The sequence below is a fragment of the Arctopsyche grandis genome, chromosome 1, assembly GCF_051622035.1.
Source record: "Arctopsyche grandis isolate Sample6627 chromosome 1, ASM5162203v2, whole genome shotgun sequence".
Lineage (NCBI taxonomy): Eukaryota > Metazoa > Arthropoda > Insecta > Trichoptera > Hydropsychidae > Arctopsyche > Arctopsyche grandis.
Window position 1 is genome coordinate 12,814,766 of NC_135355.1, and position 20,357 is coordinate 12,835,122.

The following is a 20,357-nucleotide window of genomic DNA, read 5'->3' on the forward strand; positions in this document are numbered from 1 at the left end:
AACCGAAACTTAGTATCGGTTACTGAAATTTTTATCGACACGAGTTTAATATTTTTCAAATTTTTAAGGTGACCGGAAATGGTACCTCCCCTTATAGGTGTCCTCTTTTTTTTAAGTTTTTGAATACGATTATCTCCCAAACCGCTAACTTAATCGGATTAAATTTTTTTTACATGTAATAGAAATAATAATTTTTATAACCTTATATTTTTTAAATATTTTTATCTGAACCGGAAGTAGTACTTTTACTCTAGAGAATCGAGGTTTTTTATGTTTTTCTCAGAAACATTTTGGTTTATTGAACTTAAATTTCATATCTAGAAGTTTAAGCGTAATACCAAGTTATGTATAAAATTTAGTAAGCATTCCTCAACCGGAAGTGGCAGTTTACTCTTGTTCGATTTTTCTTCCACTATTTTTTTCGACCCCTTAAACATGTGTGGACTTCACGAAAAAATTCAAGTATAATTCTTGTATCAATGGGATTAAAATAAAAAAAAACACTAAATTTAATAAACCGGAAGTGGGATTTTTTCCCTTCCGGAAGCTTCCGGAAGGAAGGTCAAAAATGTTGTCGCCTGGATCCTATCCACACCCCTGAACGTATTAAGCTGAAAAATTATATTTGTATTCTTTATGAACTAACTTAGATTTGGTAACGTTTTGGTCAGAATTCGTAAGCCGGAAGTAGTATTTTTTTTAAAACAATATTTCATTATTTTTTCATTATTTTATTTTGACCTTTTAAATTATTTTAAGCGTCTTGATATTTATTGTGTATAATAAAGATAGTGATTTTAAGTAAAAATAAAAAATAAAATCACCAAATTTAATGAACCGGAAGTGGGATTTTCTCCTCTTAGAAAGGTAAAAAATATTGTCGCCTGGATCCTGTCCACCCCTGAACGTATTAAGCTGAAAAATTATATTTGTATTCTTTATGTACTAACTTAGATTTGGTAACGTTTTGGTCAGAATTCGTAAACCGGAAGTAGTATTTTTTTTTAAAACAATATTTCATCATTTTTTCATTATTTTATTTTGACCTTTTAAATTATTTTAAGCGTCTTGATATTTATTGTGTATAATAAAGATAGTGATTTTAAGTAAAAATAAAAAATAAAATCACCAAATTTAATGAACCGGAAGTGGGATTTTCTCCTCTTAGAAAGGTCAAAAATGTTGTCGCCTGGATCCTGTCCACACCCCTGAACGTATTAAGCTGAAAAATTATATTTGTATTCTTTATTTACTTACTTAGATTTGGTAACGTTTTGGTCAGAATTCGTAAACCGGAAGTAGTATTTTTTTTAAAACAATATTTCATTATTTTTTCATTATTTTATTTTGACCTTTTAAATTATTTTAAGCGTCTTGATATTTATTGTGTATAATAAAGATAGTGATTTTAAGTAAAAATAAAAAATAAAATCACCAAATTTAATGAACCGGAAGTGGGATTTTCTCCTCTTAGAAAGGTAAAAAATATTGTCGCCTGGATCCTGTCCACCCCTGAACGTATTAAGCTGAAAAATTATATTTGTATTCTTTATGTACTAACTTAGATTTGGTAACGTTTTGGTCAGAATTTGTAAACCGGAAGTAGTATTTTTTTTTAAAACAATATTTCATTATTTTATTTTGACCTTTTAAATTATTTTTAACCTCTTGATATTTAATGTATATAATAATTATACTGATTTTAAATAATAATAAAAATTTGAACAAAATCCGACAATCGGAAGTAGAAATTTTGTCTTGTGCAAGTATTTGCATATATTTGCGCTCAATTTGTATCGCTATCATGATTATTAGTTCAATATCGAATTTCGTTTTGTAACCTTCTTATATTCCTCAAATACATAGATAAAGTCATGGGTTGGTCACATCCGAATTTTTTTTATGGTTTGTTGATACAAAATATACCCCATGATACAAAATATATTTTCCATCTAGAGTTGTTTTTAAAATTCGTTGTTTTCGATGTACCCTAATGCAGTGCTTCACAAACTGTCTGTTTTGGCGGACCAGTAAAAAATTTTTTGAAACCCCAGGGACCGATCCTAAATTTATTTATTTCGAAGCATTTTCAATAAGTGGCATTTTCAAATGTGGAAAAAAGTTCTACTTTAAGTTGTCCGATTTGTTATATAGTTTTTAATTATTATAAAATAAATATACTTCATTGATATATCAATAAATATATCAATTTAATAAAATGAAACATCAAAAAGAAACAATTGGATTTAAAAGGTAAAATACGACGACGAAAATTCGGTATCCTCGTGAATGACGAATCGATAATAAAAATAAAATCTTTCACATTTACCTATTTGCAAATTTGCTATGAAACTTTTAACTTAAAATTGCAAATGTGATGCACGTGCTATTCCTAGAATAATTCAACAGAAATATTATAATAAATGATTGATTTTAATCGTTAAAAGTATCCGTGTGTCTTTCGATTTTAGGAAAATTCGTTAAAATTTTGTTAGTTTTTAAATTAATAATATTTCTCGATTACGAATTCATTTTTATTATTCAACTGTTTTCTATGTTGATTATTCCAACCCATAATGAACATTTATCAATCTGAAGTATGTATATGAATGTAAATAGAAACATTTTTAAAATCTCTCACAGAAAAAAATCATCCCAAATTCAATACATTATTACCTACTTACTATGTACCTGATTTTCCATAAATAATATAAGTTCATATTTTACGGTTTTTTTATGTTATATGATGTTACATGTTTAATTTTTATTTCATGTATGACAGCATTATTTTTTTAAAATGAAACTATTTTTAACATGTGAATACATATGTTTTAATTATTTGATTTTATGTGTTGTTATATTTTATTGTTGTATTTAATTAATTTCATTTGTTTCACTGTATTGTATTTATGTATATAAATTAATATGAAATATATTTTTATTAATTAGCAACGATTTTAATTGAAATACCCACATCACTTTTATGTTTGAAAAAAAAATTATACTAAAATGGGTCAAGGGGGGGGCGTCGGATTTTCAAATTTGCATACACATACATATATGTCATTATTTATATTTAGACATTTCATCTTCCTCATAATCTTAATTTTCATCGCAATTATCCACATTACATATTTAATTTTCTTCATAATCGTATTTATTTTATAAAAAAATATATACACGAATAATATTCGAATACTTGATGAAATATTCGAATAACGAATGGCTGAAAAATCAGACGAATAATTCGAATACTCGAATATTCGATTGGGATCCCTAGTTGACAGATCGTCTTTGACGGTTAAATCTGCGAAAATTTTCATTGGTCGAGGCTAGCCTGTACACGTTACACAGTGCAACAATGCAGTAATTAATTTATAGACTTTTTACGAGACATCCTGAATTATGGGATCCTGACACCGTAATAAAACACTTCTGCAAATATTTAGAAAAGACTACACACGTACAGACATACATATGTATGTACATATGTGCAGTGGCGGACTGGCCATACAAGCGTACATGCCCGATGGCATGTGGGCCCCACTATCCGTTAGAAAATATGGGCCCTCAGTAAAATTAAATAACTTTTTAACTATTTCACGTGTGTAAAACTTTATAGGATATTGCACTTTGGGACCTAGAGTTTGGGTATTTCAACAAAACAAATTTCTTACGATATACACAAACAACTAATACCTGCTTTAACAGCCCAAGGATCGGTTAACTTTTTTTATTAGGCTCGAAATGTAAGTTTCAACATTTGCGTGGGCCCTTTTATCGGGCCCATTTCCAATCTCAAGGTTATTTAATATTTCCAACCTATGTAACAACTACCTAATGAAATAAAAATGGGAATAAACAAATTTCCGTGAATAATATAAACTGAATTGCTTAAAACAATTTTGATAGGACGATTCATCATCAACCAGCGATTTAAATTTACTTCATACATACTTTCAAAATAACATTTGATTATACTTCGACGATATAGTAAGATTTAAATACACAATTTTAAACAGTTTCCGAATATAAAATCTATTCCTAATCTAGACACATCCATGTATATAGAAACATAGGATAGGGGCCCCTCTCCAAAATCTCGATTTTCGATTAACATTAATTGAAAATATTATGCATTTTTTGTTTTCAGGGACGTAATTTGGGGGGGGCACTCGCCCCCCTAAATTAAGGAATAGGTGAATTTAGAAAATATTATGAATTTAATGATTAATGAGATACTATGGATCTATGAATGCTGCGTTTATTTCTTATATTATGTTACTTTTGTGTAACTAATAAAATAATCGCTGCTATGTGCTTTGAAAAAAAAAGATTTTATTATTTTGAAGCAAATATATTTTGGTTTTTAAGTGGTATGCCTTGGGTAACATTCTTAGAAACTGTTCATCCCATTGAGCGAATCGTTAGAAAGGTCGCCTTTACTTTATTTTGTCTCAAATGTGTATCGTTTATTTTTCCGAAAGTTTGTATATTTTTTTTATATACTGATACATTTTGATGGTCGACTTTTGTTAACCATTTTGCGACCATGTGAAGATTTTTGGAAAAAAATTTTCGCCTGCGGCGCTTTTTTGGCTTTTTACATAAGATATTTTTATATATATTTTTTCAAAAATAAGCTTATTTTTTCATATTGTATATTTTCCATTTTTATTCCGATATAAAAAAGATTTTTTGAAAAAAAATTCAATTTGACCAATCTTTGCCTGCCCCCCCCCCCCCCAAGAAAAAGCTGAAATGACGTCCCTGATTGTTTTCTACCGAAAGTAAAAGCCGCTTTTATGCCGCATTCTTTTATGATGCATTCTATTTACCTAGGACAAGGATTAAAACGAAATATACAATGTAATTTATGGATCTATATTGCTTTTGCCATTTTTCTTGTACCTAAATTTGTTTATTCCCATTTTTGAAAATTTTATTTATTTTTTGCCCTTGATTTTTAGCGTGATGGAAAGAAGAAAATTTTGTTATATGTGGGGGGGGGACAATTTTTTTTAACCCTGGGTGGGGCCCCCTTTGACTCCTGGCATGCACTGATTTCAGTCCCAGTCCGCCACTGCATATGTGGCCTAAGCTAGATTTCGATAGGAAAAATGGTACTTATCAAGTTAAAACAGAAGAGTTCATTTTATGAAAGCGTAATTGAAAAATTAATGTCTATAGAGGGAAGAATCGAATTAATGTATAAATAATATAACAGTAAAATTGGTTTTAAAAATATCGCTTTTTTTGATTTTTCATTTATGCCCAGCACACCCAACATCAGCACCATCCTTACCACATATGTACATAAATAAAGACATTCCAATGCAACGGGTCAGATATTTTTAATTTATACATTAAAAAACAAAACTTCATCTATTGTCACTAGATAAAGTAAAAATTATAGCGTCCTACCCTACTTTAATGTTTCAGCGTTGCAACGGGGAGGGGAAAGAGAAGGTGGGACGATAGGGTGCCTTATTTAATTTTCTGCTTTAGTTTCATAATCTGTTTGAAATATAATATAATTCACTATATCGTCCGTGAACAATCACATTTTTATCGTTAGAATTTTGATATTTATAGATTCGTATTCAAGTGTTCCACTACTTCCAAAATCAAATAAAAATATAAATAAAATAAAAACTAGTAATAAAATACTAGGAGTTGTTAACCTTAATGTATTTTATTACCCATACTATATTTTTCATGGAGCTGACCGCTTTATTATTATAGACATTAAATATTGGCACACCACGATATGGCCGAAACTAGCGTAAAATAATAGGCTTTTGCGCTTACGGCTACGCACTCTGAAAGCTGTAATAAATATATTTAATCGTCTAAGCAGGGATGCGCTAACTTTTTTTACATTATCTACATATGTACGTAGTAACAATACATATATGAAGTTTTGTGATCATGCGGAAATTCTAACTCAAGATTTTGACTGATTCAAACGTAGAATCAACCACTGAACACGTTTTCATGATCTAGAAAAACACCTTTAGTCCTATCAAAGTTTTTGAAATCAATTATCTCCTAAACTGCTTAACGAATCGGACTAAATCTTTTTTACTTCTAATAGGTATGATTTTTACTTCAACCAGAAATAGTACTTTTTCAATAAAGTTTAAAGATTTTTTTCCTAAAACTTTCATTAAATTAAACTGAAATTTCGTATCTAAAAGCTTTAGCTTAACATCAAATAAAATATAAAATTTAGTGAAGATCCATTCACCGAAAGTGGCAGTTTACCTTGTTCAATTTTTCTTTTACTGTTCTTTCAACCCTTTAAATATGTACATATTTTCTTCACGCGATATTCAAGTATAATCCTTGTATCAATGTCATTGTTCCGACTAATTGTCTTAAGGTCTGACCGCACTATACGATAACCGAACGATCCGACACTTCACAACAGTGTGCGACAATATTAGGTAAACCGCACTTGAACGACAGCGATGCGACACTCTCCAGTAAATTATGTTAATCATTCATTCGGTACCTCGGAGCAAAATGGACGAAACGGACGCTATTATAGTATCTTTGATATGCGAAGAAGAAGAACAATCGAGAAAAACCAAAAGATTATGGCTACATGCTATTTCAAAGTCACGATATGAAGAAGGAGAATAACTGTCGCAAGGCAACCCCCACTCACGTTGCAAACGACACCTTGCGTCAAAGTTGGTCGAAAAGTCAACTTTGACGCAAGGTGTCGTTCTACGTCATGCGTCTGTCATGCAGTGCGTTATGTCTCATACAATTTCATACAAACAATATTTGGTCGCGTACTGTTGTGAAGTTTCGGATCGTTCGGTTGTCGCATAGTGCAGTCAGAGCTTTGTGGTCGGTTTTTGTGGTCTTACGACCCACGAATGATAGCCCTTTGTTGTTGTTTTTGTACTGGCCGCATCGAAGCGTCCAGCTCATTCCCGTTCAGATTTCCGCCCCACTCACCGCTATGTGAGCAAATTCTCACTCTCGGCGTCTTCCTCACTACCGAGACACCGATCACTTCGAGTCTGATCGGCTGCAGACGATACTTGGAGATCAGCTCCAGTATTCGTCCGGATTCTTAGTGAGGAAGCCTGGTCTGTCTTCGTCGAAGTCAGACCACGTAGCCACGTGTTGGGTTTGACATAACCTCAAACCTCACGTGTTTTTTTGGGGCGCGAGCTTCCCCCTCTTTCCCCCTGCTTGCTATCTGTACATTTAAAGTTCAAATACAGTTGCTTACAAACAGATTTACGACCTGTTGTCATTGGTATAATTTCCCGCCAAATCCTTCGCCAGCCGAGCAACTACAACCGCATCTCGGTTGAGAACGCCTGGCGTCGGAACAGTCATGTAAATTAAAATAAATCACCAAGTTTGATAAGCCAGAAGTGGGATATTTTTCTCTTAGAAAAGTTAAAAATGTTGTGACCACTCGAGTTTTTCCACACCCCTGAACGTATTAATTTGAAATTTTATATTTTTATTCTTTATTATAATTATTATCGTGTCTTTTGTTTGCTGACGACGTCAAATTATTCTTTTCAGTCGAGGAAGAGAGGCAAGCCTCTCTTCTTCAAGCTGATATTGAAGCTGTCCTGGGGTTCCGTTCTATTTTAAGTCTAGAACTTAATATTAATTAATATGCTTTTATAAATTATGCATATTCGTTCTATTGTCACGGATATTCCATTTGATCCGTTTTATTGAAGCGTGTGAAATCTATGTACATATGTATTTTTCTACGTGGTTAATTTGTGTAACTTTTGATTGCAATACAGGTTTTCCGGTATACCGGAAAATCGTTAAACCGGTTAATCGCCAAATCATAAAACCAGAACGGTGTAACGGTTTACCGGTAAAAGAGTTTCGTTAAATTTTAAAATTTTCCGGTAACTATTTATCGCAAATGAAGTACATAAACACGCATTTAATTGCATAATATTGCATTAAAATCGATGCAAATGGCGTATTGTGGATGAGGATCTGAAATTTGTTATTTTTTCAACATCAAATGTGGCAATTTTAAAGTAATAAATTCACTGGCAACATAGACCAACCAATTTGTAATAAATGCGATCAGAAGGTTGTTTCAATTATGATCGAAACTTTTAAATGGTTCAAACTTTAAATAAATAAATATAGTTGTTTAAAAATAAAAAAAATATTTATTGTTACCAATTTACTTTAATGCATTTATTTATTATTCACCTCAGGTATATTTTTAATTATTTATAATTCAATATAAGTTAATGTTTTTGGGAAAAGGAAAAGGAAAAAAAAATTATTTGCCGGTATAGCGGTAGTAGAATACATCGTATATCGTTTACCGGTTTATGAAATTTGACGGTAAATTACAAACCCTAATCCTCAACTCACCTTTCACAACCACATCAAGACACTAACGTTTCCTGTCGCTATAGTTTCCTTTCGTCAACTCGGATTTGTCTTGAGATATGCAAGGTATTCTCCACCCTTTGTCTTCTCGGTTGAGAAGCAAGCTAGAGTATAATGCCATTTTGTGGAATCCGCATGATGCAAATTATGTACTTTATAGTTATTGAAAAAGTGCGCTCGCAGGAGCCTCACAAGTTGAAAAAAATAGCCTTTCTTCAACTAAATCTGGCTGTCACTTTTGCGCACTGCGGCTGGCGAACAAATAAATAAATAAATTGGCTCATCTGTCAAAAAGGTTGTACATCACTGATTCAATTTAATTTTTATCGTTCAGATCCTGCCAGCAGCTAAATTTTAAATCCACAATTTTTAGTTAAGAAATTTGGAATACTATGTCATGGTATCCTAAATTAAATGATAGATATATTTTGAAAGATTTCGAATCCCCGGATTGAAGGTCTCCATACAAAAGTTTTTATCCCCTATTACCATACAGTTTTATTACTATATTAGCTGAACCCGGCATGCGTTGCAATGCCAGAATAAGGCATGAAATTCCCGTTACCGTTGCGTTCCTGTCCCCGTTGGAGCTCAACTCGTGTCTCTTCAAAGCCATGTCATCATAAACCAACTGGTAACATGGTTACCAACGAACACATTTCCTTGACTACACAATGGCGCTTCAAACTTTTGCGTCGGTAATATCGTAATTACGAATATTATTATTAAGAGGTTTTTTTTACATAGTAAGCTTCCCGGACATGCATACAACAAATCCTGAAAGTTTCATCGTAATCCGTTGAGTTGTTTAGGAGCCTATATGAGACAGACAGACAGCCAAACAAACATACAAACAGACATTCAATTTTATATACCTATATATAGATTACGCTATTACTATACCAAATACGTATACAGTTTTCCAAATTGTGTGTGTCATGTCATAGTACTCCAATTTAGGGCATAGGTGATTTATTTCGGATAGGTCAAAGCCTTTGGCCTTGGCCTTAAAGGCCCCGTACAAGATTTTCTGAAAAAAATCTTTTTTTTTACTTTTCCTTCTTACCAATTGAGCAACGCCAGACAATTCGACTAGTTATTTAGTTTCGAATATCAATACAGTTATCATTCGTATTCTGGTGTTTAATATCTAAGAATTTTCTAAAAAATGTTTTCTAATACTTCATACTATACGTATATGTGTGTACATAAAAAATGTATGTATGTGTGTACATAAAAAATGAATAAGACTTACTTCCTCATGTAGTGGTACTTGAAGACGACGATAATGACCAGCGTGTTAGCTGTGATGGACAACAGGAAAACGGGCACGTAGAACGTGATCAGCCAAGGATGGACGTCAATGAAAATGGAAAATGGAATGGTTCCATTGATTTTCAACGTAGTGGTGTATTCCTCAATCACGGTGATGGGCGTGTTCGCCTCCAATGGAGAAGACATGGTGAAGATCCTCTCAATAATATCAGAGCGTATGTAGTATGTATATGTACATGTATGTATGTACGTGTATGTCACTCACAAAAGACGCACCACATAACGTGTTATTCCCGTTCCACTAAAACCCTCGACAATAATTAATAGGCAAGCGAAATTCGACCTCAACATGTGCGTAACCAAACGGACGTGAAGCAAATGCGGAACGAGCAAAAAGCTCCGACGATTTTAGTTCAAGAAGTCCTACATATGATAAATACCGCACTATGGCTCAAATTTTATGTACATGTATACAATTGTACCGGTCTCCGTGACGAGACAGAATGTTAAATTACAGAAAACGCAAATATCGGAAGGCAAAGATCGAAAATCGAAAGATCTTATGCTGCGTACGGACCAAACCAACGACGATTTTGGTCCAACGTTTTAACCAGCAGGATAAAACCAGTAGCGTACAAAATATCGAAATAAAAATTAAATTTAAAAATTGAAATTAAATATCAAAATTAAAAATATTATTATTATATTAAAATTAAATTCAAATATCAAAATAAAATTATAATCGATATATATTAAAATTAAAATTAAATATAGAAAGTTAAAACAGAACAAGCCCAATTTAAATAAATTTTCGAGATTGACCTAAAATTAGATCATCAACAATCACATACAGGTAATGCTCGACTTTTGTTTGTCGAAGATGTTTTGACTTACGAAGATACGCACTAAGATCGAAAGAAAATCAAAGAATTATTATTTTTACTTCCCCATAATGCGCAGTTACTGAGAATATCTCATGTATTAGTATGGGTGACCGAGCAATCGTCGCAATCCGGTGCGTTGTCGGTATATCAATCGAAATTTTTTTAGTCTTTAATTGTTTCTCTCGTCGAAATAAATCAATTAATTAAATCATTTCAGAGGTTTATCGGATAATGTGTGATTATTAATTTTATTTCGACGAAATAAAAAAAAACCCTTTGACAAATCACCGACAGTTTTTTTGTTAAATGTTTCATCAACGGCGAAAACACAGTAGTATATCGTGACGACTTTTAATAAGAAATAACAACAGTTTTTTTCGCTCGTAATCAGAGAAATTATAATATTTCTCTGGTTGTAATGCGTATCGTCGTAATTCAAAACATCAACGATGATTTAATTTTAGCTCAATCTCGCTCTTTAGCTTAATTTTGATATTTAATTTCAATTTTTTAATTTAATTTTTATTTCGATATTTTGTACGCTACTGGTTTTAAAAGTTGGTCCAAAATCGTCGTTGGTTAAATGTTTCCGACGGCCGAAACACAGTAGTATATCGTGACGACTTATAATAAACAATAACGAGGTTTTTTTCGCTCGTAATCAGAGAAATTATAATATTTCTCTGGTTGTAATGTGTATCGTCGTAATTCAAAACATTGTTGTAATTCAAAACATCAACGATGATCTAATTTTAGCTCAATCTCGCTCTTTAGCTTAATTTTAATATTTAATTTTAATTTTTTAATTTAGTTTTTTTCGATATTTTGTACGCTACTGGTTTAAAAAGTTGGCCCAAAATCGTCGTTGGTTTGGTGCGTACGGACCATTAATTCGAAAGATCAAAAAAAAAATGGTGCATGGTAAACGGTACATACTCACTTAATTTGCACGAGCAGAATACAACAGGAACGAGAGGAACAGGCTTTTCCTCCCGTATTAATGTGCGCGCGCAGAATCGAATTTTGATCTTTCGACTTAAGATCTTTCGATTTTCGATCTTTGCCTTCCGATATTTGTGTTTTCTGTAATTTAACATTCTGTCTCGTCACGTAGACCTCAATTGTACATATATGTACATACATACATGCACACATATGTACATATGTATGCACATATGTACCTACATACATCTGTATTCTGTACATATGTATATACATACGTGCATACATACGTAAATTCTATATCTGCATACGCAAATGGAAATCTTCGCACGCCTTCTTAGTTCTGTGTTCGACTAATGAAGATTAATTCGTTAGATTCAGATATATTATATATCACGTATTATTATGTATACAGAAATCAAACATTTGATTTACAAATTAGTACATATGTATCAAAAAATACAATATTTTTACATATTTCCTATTATATATATATATATATATATATATATATATATATATATATATATATATATATATATATATATATATATATATATATATATATATATATATATATATATAAAAAAATTCAAAAATTTATTCGTCAAGACTTTGCCGCGGTATCGAACTCATAACCTCAAAGTATCCTCTTATAGGTACACCTGAGTTCATTGGTCTCAACCACGACGCCAAAATCAATTCTTCAATTGGCCTTTTTTTTAAACATTAATTGAATTTTTCGTTCTCGCCATATAAAAATACGTAATTATAAAAATTTTATTTAGCGAGGGTTTGAAACATTTTTTTTATTTTCATATTAAACAATAAAATTTTTTTTTTAATTGAAATTCGAAAAATAAAATTAATTTTATTTTTCGCGGGAACAAGGTATCGAACCTAGCACCCATAACTCTACCAATTCGGCTATCGTCTTCCCGAATCGCGCAATGTATGTATGTATATAAAAATATATAAACAAGAAAATAAATATAAAAACAAGTAATATTAATATTAAAAACAAATCAAATGTATAATAAAAATCCAATAGAACACCTTTATTGAACACATTTATTCACACTTTATTGAAACTTGAATAACAAGAATAGACATATTAAATATAATTATTAGAGGTAGGATAGTCACAGTGCTATCCATTGTTCGGCAAACCTTTAACAATGCATTTACAACCTTTGAACAATACACGGCCCCTTCAGGCTCCGGTGACTAATAATTATATGTCCTAAATTAATAATAATATCGAAAGATCAGCACAAATTCAAAAGTACACTTTCAAAATTAATAAACGATTCTTATTTTGTCATTACTGTGTTCTATCGGATTTTTCTTATAAATTAAACCTGTTTTTAATATTTATATTACTTGTTTTTGTATTTATTTTATCTTGCTTATTTTTGTTTGTACATATATGCGTTGCGCGCTTTTGTCGAGACACCGTTTGTATGTGTGCATTATTACCGAATTTTATTTTTCATACTTATTAATAATAAGTATGAAATATAAAATTGATATAATAAGTTATTATATTCCTCAAATATACAGATGCAATACATATTTAGTAGATGAAATTATGGATTGTCATATTTTTACAGACAAACCAATATTTAATCAAAAATTCACCGAATCATAAATGGGAAAGTACGGTAAATTTGATCTCCTTTATACATACATATATACACATGTATGTATATACACACATTAAATCGAAATGTACACATTACGTACACCAAGATAAAATAAGAAGATATTTAATTAAATGTGATGTAATGTTAAAACTTTAGATGTAATAATAAACATTTACATATACATAGATACATATATGTTTTATCAAAATTTGTTATTTATGCGCAGTAGACTGGTTTAGCATATTATATTGACATTTTCACAGTTCTGGCTAAACTCAATAAATACACACGTGAAAAGGGTGGCGTTGTTATTTATATTTAGTTCTAGATATGTATGTACATACATATGTATATTAATTCATATGCTCACAGACACGGTAAGACTTTCAATATATAATTTTAATTACAAATACACATCTACATGTACATATGTACATTCGTAATTAAAATTCGTACCGTTAGTAAATTCGTACCGAGAAATAAGATATTTCTTTTTTTAATTTTTAACGTCTAACGTCTGATGTACATATGTATGTATACTGTTTGCTTGACACTTCTCCAAACATGACCATTAAATACATATTCACTTTCATTTTTAGTTTATTTTATTTATTAGACGATAAAATATTTTTTATTCTAAAAAACCAAAGATAACCAAATTATACAATATACATATATTAACACATAAATACAAACTTTATTTTATTTGATAAAAAATATACATTCTAATGGAAAATCCCTCGTGAATATTGACTGTACAAATACGTTTAATGTTACTAACAGACCGAAGTCAATTTCAAAAGTGTCTCAAAAATTCTGCGCTTGGAGAAATAATAAATATACATATATACGTACATACAAGTATTTATGAACATATGAATGAACAATAAAAAATAAAGCCGGTGAGTATTGGAATTGGTACAATAAGTATTGACGGGCTTACGATCGACTTTGGGTAAACCGATTTTTGATTTTAAATTTATCTACATACATACATATGTATGTATGTACATATATAATAGATATGTACATATATTTATAATAATTTATCTATATATGTATATAATATGTACATACATATATTTAAGCATGTGAGTTGTCCTTTCCGTATACATCCATTCATATATACATGTACGTAAATATGTACATATATGTGTCATCATTAGAGGTAGGATAGTCACAGTGCTATCCATTGTTCCATTGTTGTAAATCCTTTATAAAAAAGGTTCGGCAAACCTTTAACAATGCATTTACAACCTTTGAACAATACGCGGCACCTTTTGGGTCCGGTGACTAGTCATCATCATCTACAGCAGGCCTGGGCAAACTGCGGCCCGCCGAGTATTTTGGTGCGGCCCGCGAGCAAAATTCAAAAAAGTTTACTTTTTTCTGATCTAAAAATTTTTTGTTGATTTGTTAAATATTTTATCGCTTCTGACATAAGATAGAATTCGAATTTGAGTCAAACTAAAATACAAATTTTAATAAGCAATTCTCATCAATATTAGAATCGATCACATGGTACTCGATAGCTCTCGACGAAAGTAATGATCGAAAAGATACCGCACTGTTATTAATTTTCATACGCGGATGTAACTCAATTTGAAATTATTGAAGGGCTTTTGTCATTGGAATCACTTAAAGATCAAACAACAGGAGCTGATATTTTTGAAAAAGTTGTTAATTGCTTAAAAAAATAACATCTGATGGGACACCAAGTTTGACCGGTAAAAATATTGGACCATTAAAGAAAATCCAGTATAAATTTGCGGAAATTGTCCTGATTACAATTTAATTATAATTCATTGTATTATACATCAACAAGTATTGTGCTAAAATGTGTTAAAAGTTGAACATGTGACATCTTGCATTATTAAACTTGTAAATTTAATACGATCGCATGGCTTGAAAAACAGACAATTCATTGCTTTTCTTCAAGTTATTAAATCTGACTTCACAGATATTATTTATCACAATCATATTCGATGGCTTAGCCTAAGAAAAATACTTCGGCGAGTATGAGATACAAAAGAAGAAATCGTTCTATTTTTAGAAATTAAAAATATTATCGACTTTCCCAAATTAAATGATTAAATTAATTAAATGACTGGGTGTGTGATTTTGCTTTTACTTTGGACATCGTGACACATATAAATACTTTCATCACAGTCTTCCAAGTGGAAAATGTATATGTCCATGATATGGTGAAAAGTTTGAATGCATTTAAATTAAAACTACGACTGTTTTTTTCACCATTTATTGATTAAACGGGTAGACCACTTTTCAACCATGAAATTGCTGAAGATACCAGAAAATAAATTTGAAGACTATGATGAAATTATCAACGATTTAAGTGGTGATTATATATTTACAGTGGGATGCTGATTTAAGGGAATTACATACACCGTTATGAAGAAATTTGCAAATTTTACAACGCCCTTAAAAAAAATACGGAAAAACTCGTTTTTGCAAGAGATTTTGCAAGAGATTTTGCTCAAAAAATGTTGGTGGTTTTTTGATCAACCTAAATATGTAAACAAACATTTTCAATCATTAATATCAATAAATATTCTTTACAATCAAGCATCACAGATGAAAATTTACAAGCATTTTTAAGAATTTCAACTAAAAAATTTTCTCCTGAAATTAAAAAAACTGTTAAAAATGTAAAACAGTTTCATTCGTTAAATTTAATCGTTGTTTTGTATGAAATTTAAAAAAAATATGTTTTAATTCCTTTCACGATAATGAATAATGTATGTATATCTAAAATTAGTATTTTACTTGCGGCCCGCCGCTCATTTTTAATTTCTAATGTGGCCCTTCATCCAAAAAGTTTGCCCAGGCCTGATCTACAGCCATTCACCATGCGCTGTTGGATGAAGGCTTCTCCAACATGCTTCCACTCGTTTCTGTTTTATGCAGCTCTCATCCATCTCACCCCACACTCTTTTATAATTTCGTCTACCCATCTAACCTGCGGCCTTCCTTTTACACTTTTGCCTTCTCTCGGGTACCATTCTAGCACTTATTTTGTCCACCTTTCGTCTATTCTTCTACCCACGTGGGCCGCCCATTGACATTTCAATTACTTCACTCTATCTACTATATCCATTACCCTTGTCATACTTCTTAACCACGTATTCCGTTTCCTGTCTTTCCTCGTAATGCCAAGCATACAATGTGTCATACTTATTTGGGCTTAATGGACTTTGTGTAGCAACTTGACGTTTAGTATCCAAGTTTCATATCCATACGTCATCACAGGTAAAACACAATGATCAAAGATATTTTTCTTCGGGCTCCTAATTTCATGTCTCTTTATTTCTCCTTCATTACTACCGGAAATGTCTATTATTTATCCTAAATATTATAATTGATTACTTCTACTATTTTACCATCTATTAAAATGTATTTTCGATAGTAGCATGCCTGTCAGAAATAATAAATCCCAAAATGACAGTTCAATTTATAAAAACTCGTTTACGGCTCAAAAATTAATGAATTATCAATAAATACTAAAAATATACTTTCAAATCAATATAGGAAATTATTATGTAAAATTATTACAATACTTTGACGCTACACAGGAAAGGATCATTTATGATGAAACCGTAATCTGATGAATAAATTATTTGGAAAGTACTAAGTATTAAAGCTGCTCGCACAGTTTACATCCAAAATGCAAAAACAAGACATTCACTTTTTAAACATCAAATATCACATTTTGATACAATTCAAACAAAAGTGGTAACGGAAAAAATGTTTACGTGACATAGTGCACGCGTACAAAATTATTATGCGACAATTTTCATACACAAAACATTCATAAGTTCAAAAAAAAACTTTTTAATGAAAAAACATACAAGAATTCATTGGAACGTGAAAAATTAAAAAATAAAGTGGTTTTTTAAAAAGTCGGTTTTTGTATCGGTGTCCAGTCATAAACCGTGTTACATAAGCGCCCCGACACAACCGCCCCCAAACAATCGCCTCGATACAACCACCCGACACAACCACCCCGACAAAACCGCGCGCCGACAGAATATATTTTTTAAGACTACTAAAAAGTTAACTTTTTCTTTTCAAAAATTTATCATCGATTATCACTATAAATCACCTTCCACTATTTTATATATAACATATAACCAGCAGCATGGACTAGTGGTTGGCATATCTTGCTATGGTCAGTGTGGTTGTGAGTTCGAGTCACACTGGTTGCTACTAGCCAGACCTTGCAGACGCTGGCCAGAGTTTGCAAATTTTTCTGATTTTCATTGAAATGATTCCTGAAAAATTGGCTTTCCCTACCAATTTCTCTCGCGAAATCTTGAGTTACTGTGTCATATCTCAGGTTTCGCCAGGTTTCTCTCCATAGATTTCTATGTCGAAGTGTATTGTATGTAAATTCGTATTATTACGTGAAAATATTATTGGTTGTATTGTATGCGATGTTTATTGATTGTCTTGTATACGATATTTGCAATGTCTGACCATAGATGTCATGTATGGTTTCGATTTATGTAATAATTATTTATTAAATATTCTCGAGTCCTTACTCTGTTTAGCACACTTATCGCTTTGGAGCAATCTGTTAGGCGAGTGTGCATGATTAATTGAAAAAAAAACATATAACTTTATTTTAATTCATGTATCAATTCCTTTCAGAAGCTACCCGTTGAAATCAACGGGCACAACACTAGTTATAATATAATTTCAGTTAACAGTTTTGATGAAAAGTGAACTTGAACTCTAGACTACATTTTATACATATGTATGTAGTCTAGTCTAGAACATTATATTTCAACCGTAGCCCATAATTCAATTTTCTAACGACCTACCGCGTAAGCTGCCGCACTATCGAGTTTTCGCATTTTCCAGAATGATCTACATAAGCTAAATATTTTTAAAATAAACTTTATAAACAAACAACGCATTTTATAACGATAATTTTTAAATTTTCTTTATAGCACTAAATAATATACCGGTTTATTTGAGAAAGATTGGCTTTTCTGCGCAAACGTGTCCTATCTGCTTTTTTATTTTAACCCACGGTTAATTGCGACAAATAACAAGAACATAAACCGGTATGCTTCCAGAATTCTACCGAGCATTATGTACGTTTTAAACGAGACCTTTTCCACGACTCTTCCCCCTTTTTCATTAACCAAGTGTAATTGAGTTGTAAACAAAATAAAATAATACCTTTATAATAAAATTGCTTTTTTTAAATATATATTCAAAAAACTAAAAAAATATTTCAAAAAGTCTGAATAAAACAAATTTAAAAATATACAATATACGAAGTCGTGTTCCCCCGTAACATTATTTTATATGAAAACGTGTATTTTTAAAAATAGCTGTCTATTGTACTTGGACAAAGTAATATGTACATAATATAATATATACAATATAATCTCATATACAAATTCTGCAATCAGTCTTTCGAGCACAATTTAATAACGCTCCACGCGCCAACTGATAAGGGTTTATTAAGTAGAATGATTGATGAATTAAGGTGGTTTCTAACTAACAATAATAAAATATCGGATTTAAACAGCAATGCTTACTTTAATCACCGTTGAAGTCCAATGGATAAATTTTATTTATCCAATCAGAATGCACAATTAAATATCGGAGGCTTAAGCCGTGATTCATTTACTATGTAATCCTCCGCAAAGTCGAATTAATTGGTCATTGTTTTATATTTCAAGAAACAGTGCGAATTTGAATTTACTTATACATACATACATACATATATACAATGATTTGTTCATGATTACACATGTACAACGCACGTTAATTTATTACTACGCTTTGTGAATAAAACTATTTAACAATATTTTTACTAAATTTTATAGTCGTTGTTGTTTGTTAAATATACATATATTAATGCTTATAATACATAAAACACCACTTACGGTGAGAGGAAACTACAAGCATATTGTGATGAAATGTATTTCAAAATGACTAAAAATAGCACGTTTACCTTAGAACAATGGCTTCCAAACTTATTGCTACTAGGCCGTCCCTTTAAAAAATTCTTGGTGCCTCCCCCCCCCTCTCCCTCTTAATTTCATAAAATAATACAAACGCATTTTTAAATTAAAAGAATGTATAATTGACGAACAATAAAATTCTTCTTCCAACTGTATTTCAGAAAGCGATATTTGTCACAAATGTTTTGCATATGATTCGCCGATCATTATTTCAACCATATCAATAGCTGTTGGCAAAACCAATTTCCTAATTATATATGTGGCTTTTTTTACATTTATGATTCTGTAAGAAACTTTGTACGATGCTATCAATTAATTTAGTGGAACAGAAACTATTTTCTTGAACATTTGCTTCTGTTTATTAAACTGATCTAAGAAAAATAAGAAAATTCTTAGAAAAACAATTTATGGGCTTACCAACATGTTCAGAATGTATCGTTTTAAGGTGCCGTTTTAATTTACCTGGTTTCATACTATCTGCAGCCAAAAATTTCGTACAGAGCAAACACATTGGATTTTCTCTCGTAGCCAGTCAAAAATTACGTAATTGATTGTAATTTTATGGAACAGAATTGATTGTAATTTTATGAAAGTTTATTTAAGTATATATTATTTTTCATTTAGTCCCCGCCTCCCAGTTTGGAAATCGCTGCCTTAGAATATTAACACATACACAACTGCTACTAAATATTTACTCTAAGACCATTATTTCATCTTACAATTATGTTAAATCGACACATTGTTTATATATAAATTTTTTTATAGAATGAATATGTATGTATAATGTATATGTATTTTCTACGGAAATTTCATAAAAAGGTCATGGAAAATAATTGGAAGAATCGTATTTCGCTAAAGAATATGATATACATATATACATACATACATTCAATATTAAACCTTAGACATGGATACATGTATGTATTTTTGTGTTCGGTGATTATTGCCCACAAAGCGCTCGCCCAAAATTCACTAAAAAGTGGTAACCGAAAAGTCCATCATACTAACGATAACTGTCATTACTAACGAGAACTCGAGTGCCAAGTATTCCGTATTCGCGATTTTCTTGGCGAAAATTGTCTTTTGGGCGATCGCAATGTGCGTAATAATCCAATTAGCGTATTTATGCAACGTATTATTTATTTAAACTTTTTTCGTATTATTATTATTTATTATTATTTATTATTATTAGACTTATTTATTAT

General features: G+C 31.0%; 1 protein-coding gene across 2 annotated transcripts in view; it reads right to left on the reverse strand.

Moving 5' to 3' along the window:
- LOC143914291 (neuropeptide FF receptor 1-like) overlaps positions 1-20,357 on the reverse strand; it is a 97,232-nt gene that overhangs the window by 74,376 nt on the left and 2,499 nt on the right. The window contains exon 2 of one of the 2 annotated variants that reach the window (XM_077434467.1): positions 9,662-9,982. In XM_077434467.1, the coding sequence (XP_077290593.1) occupies positions 9,662-9,867 (206 nt within the window). In that variant the 5' untranslated portion in view covers positions 9,868-9,982. Of the gene's footprint in view, positions 1-9,661; positions 10,105-20,357 lie in introns of both variants that reach the window. The other variant, XM_077434459.1, reaches the window with a different exon arrangement.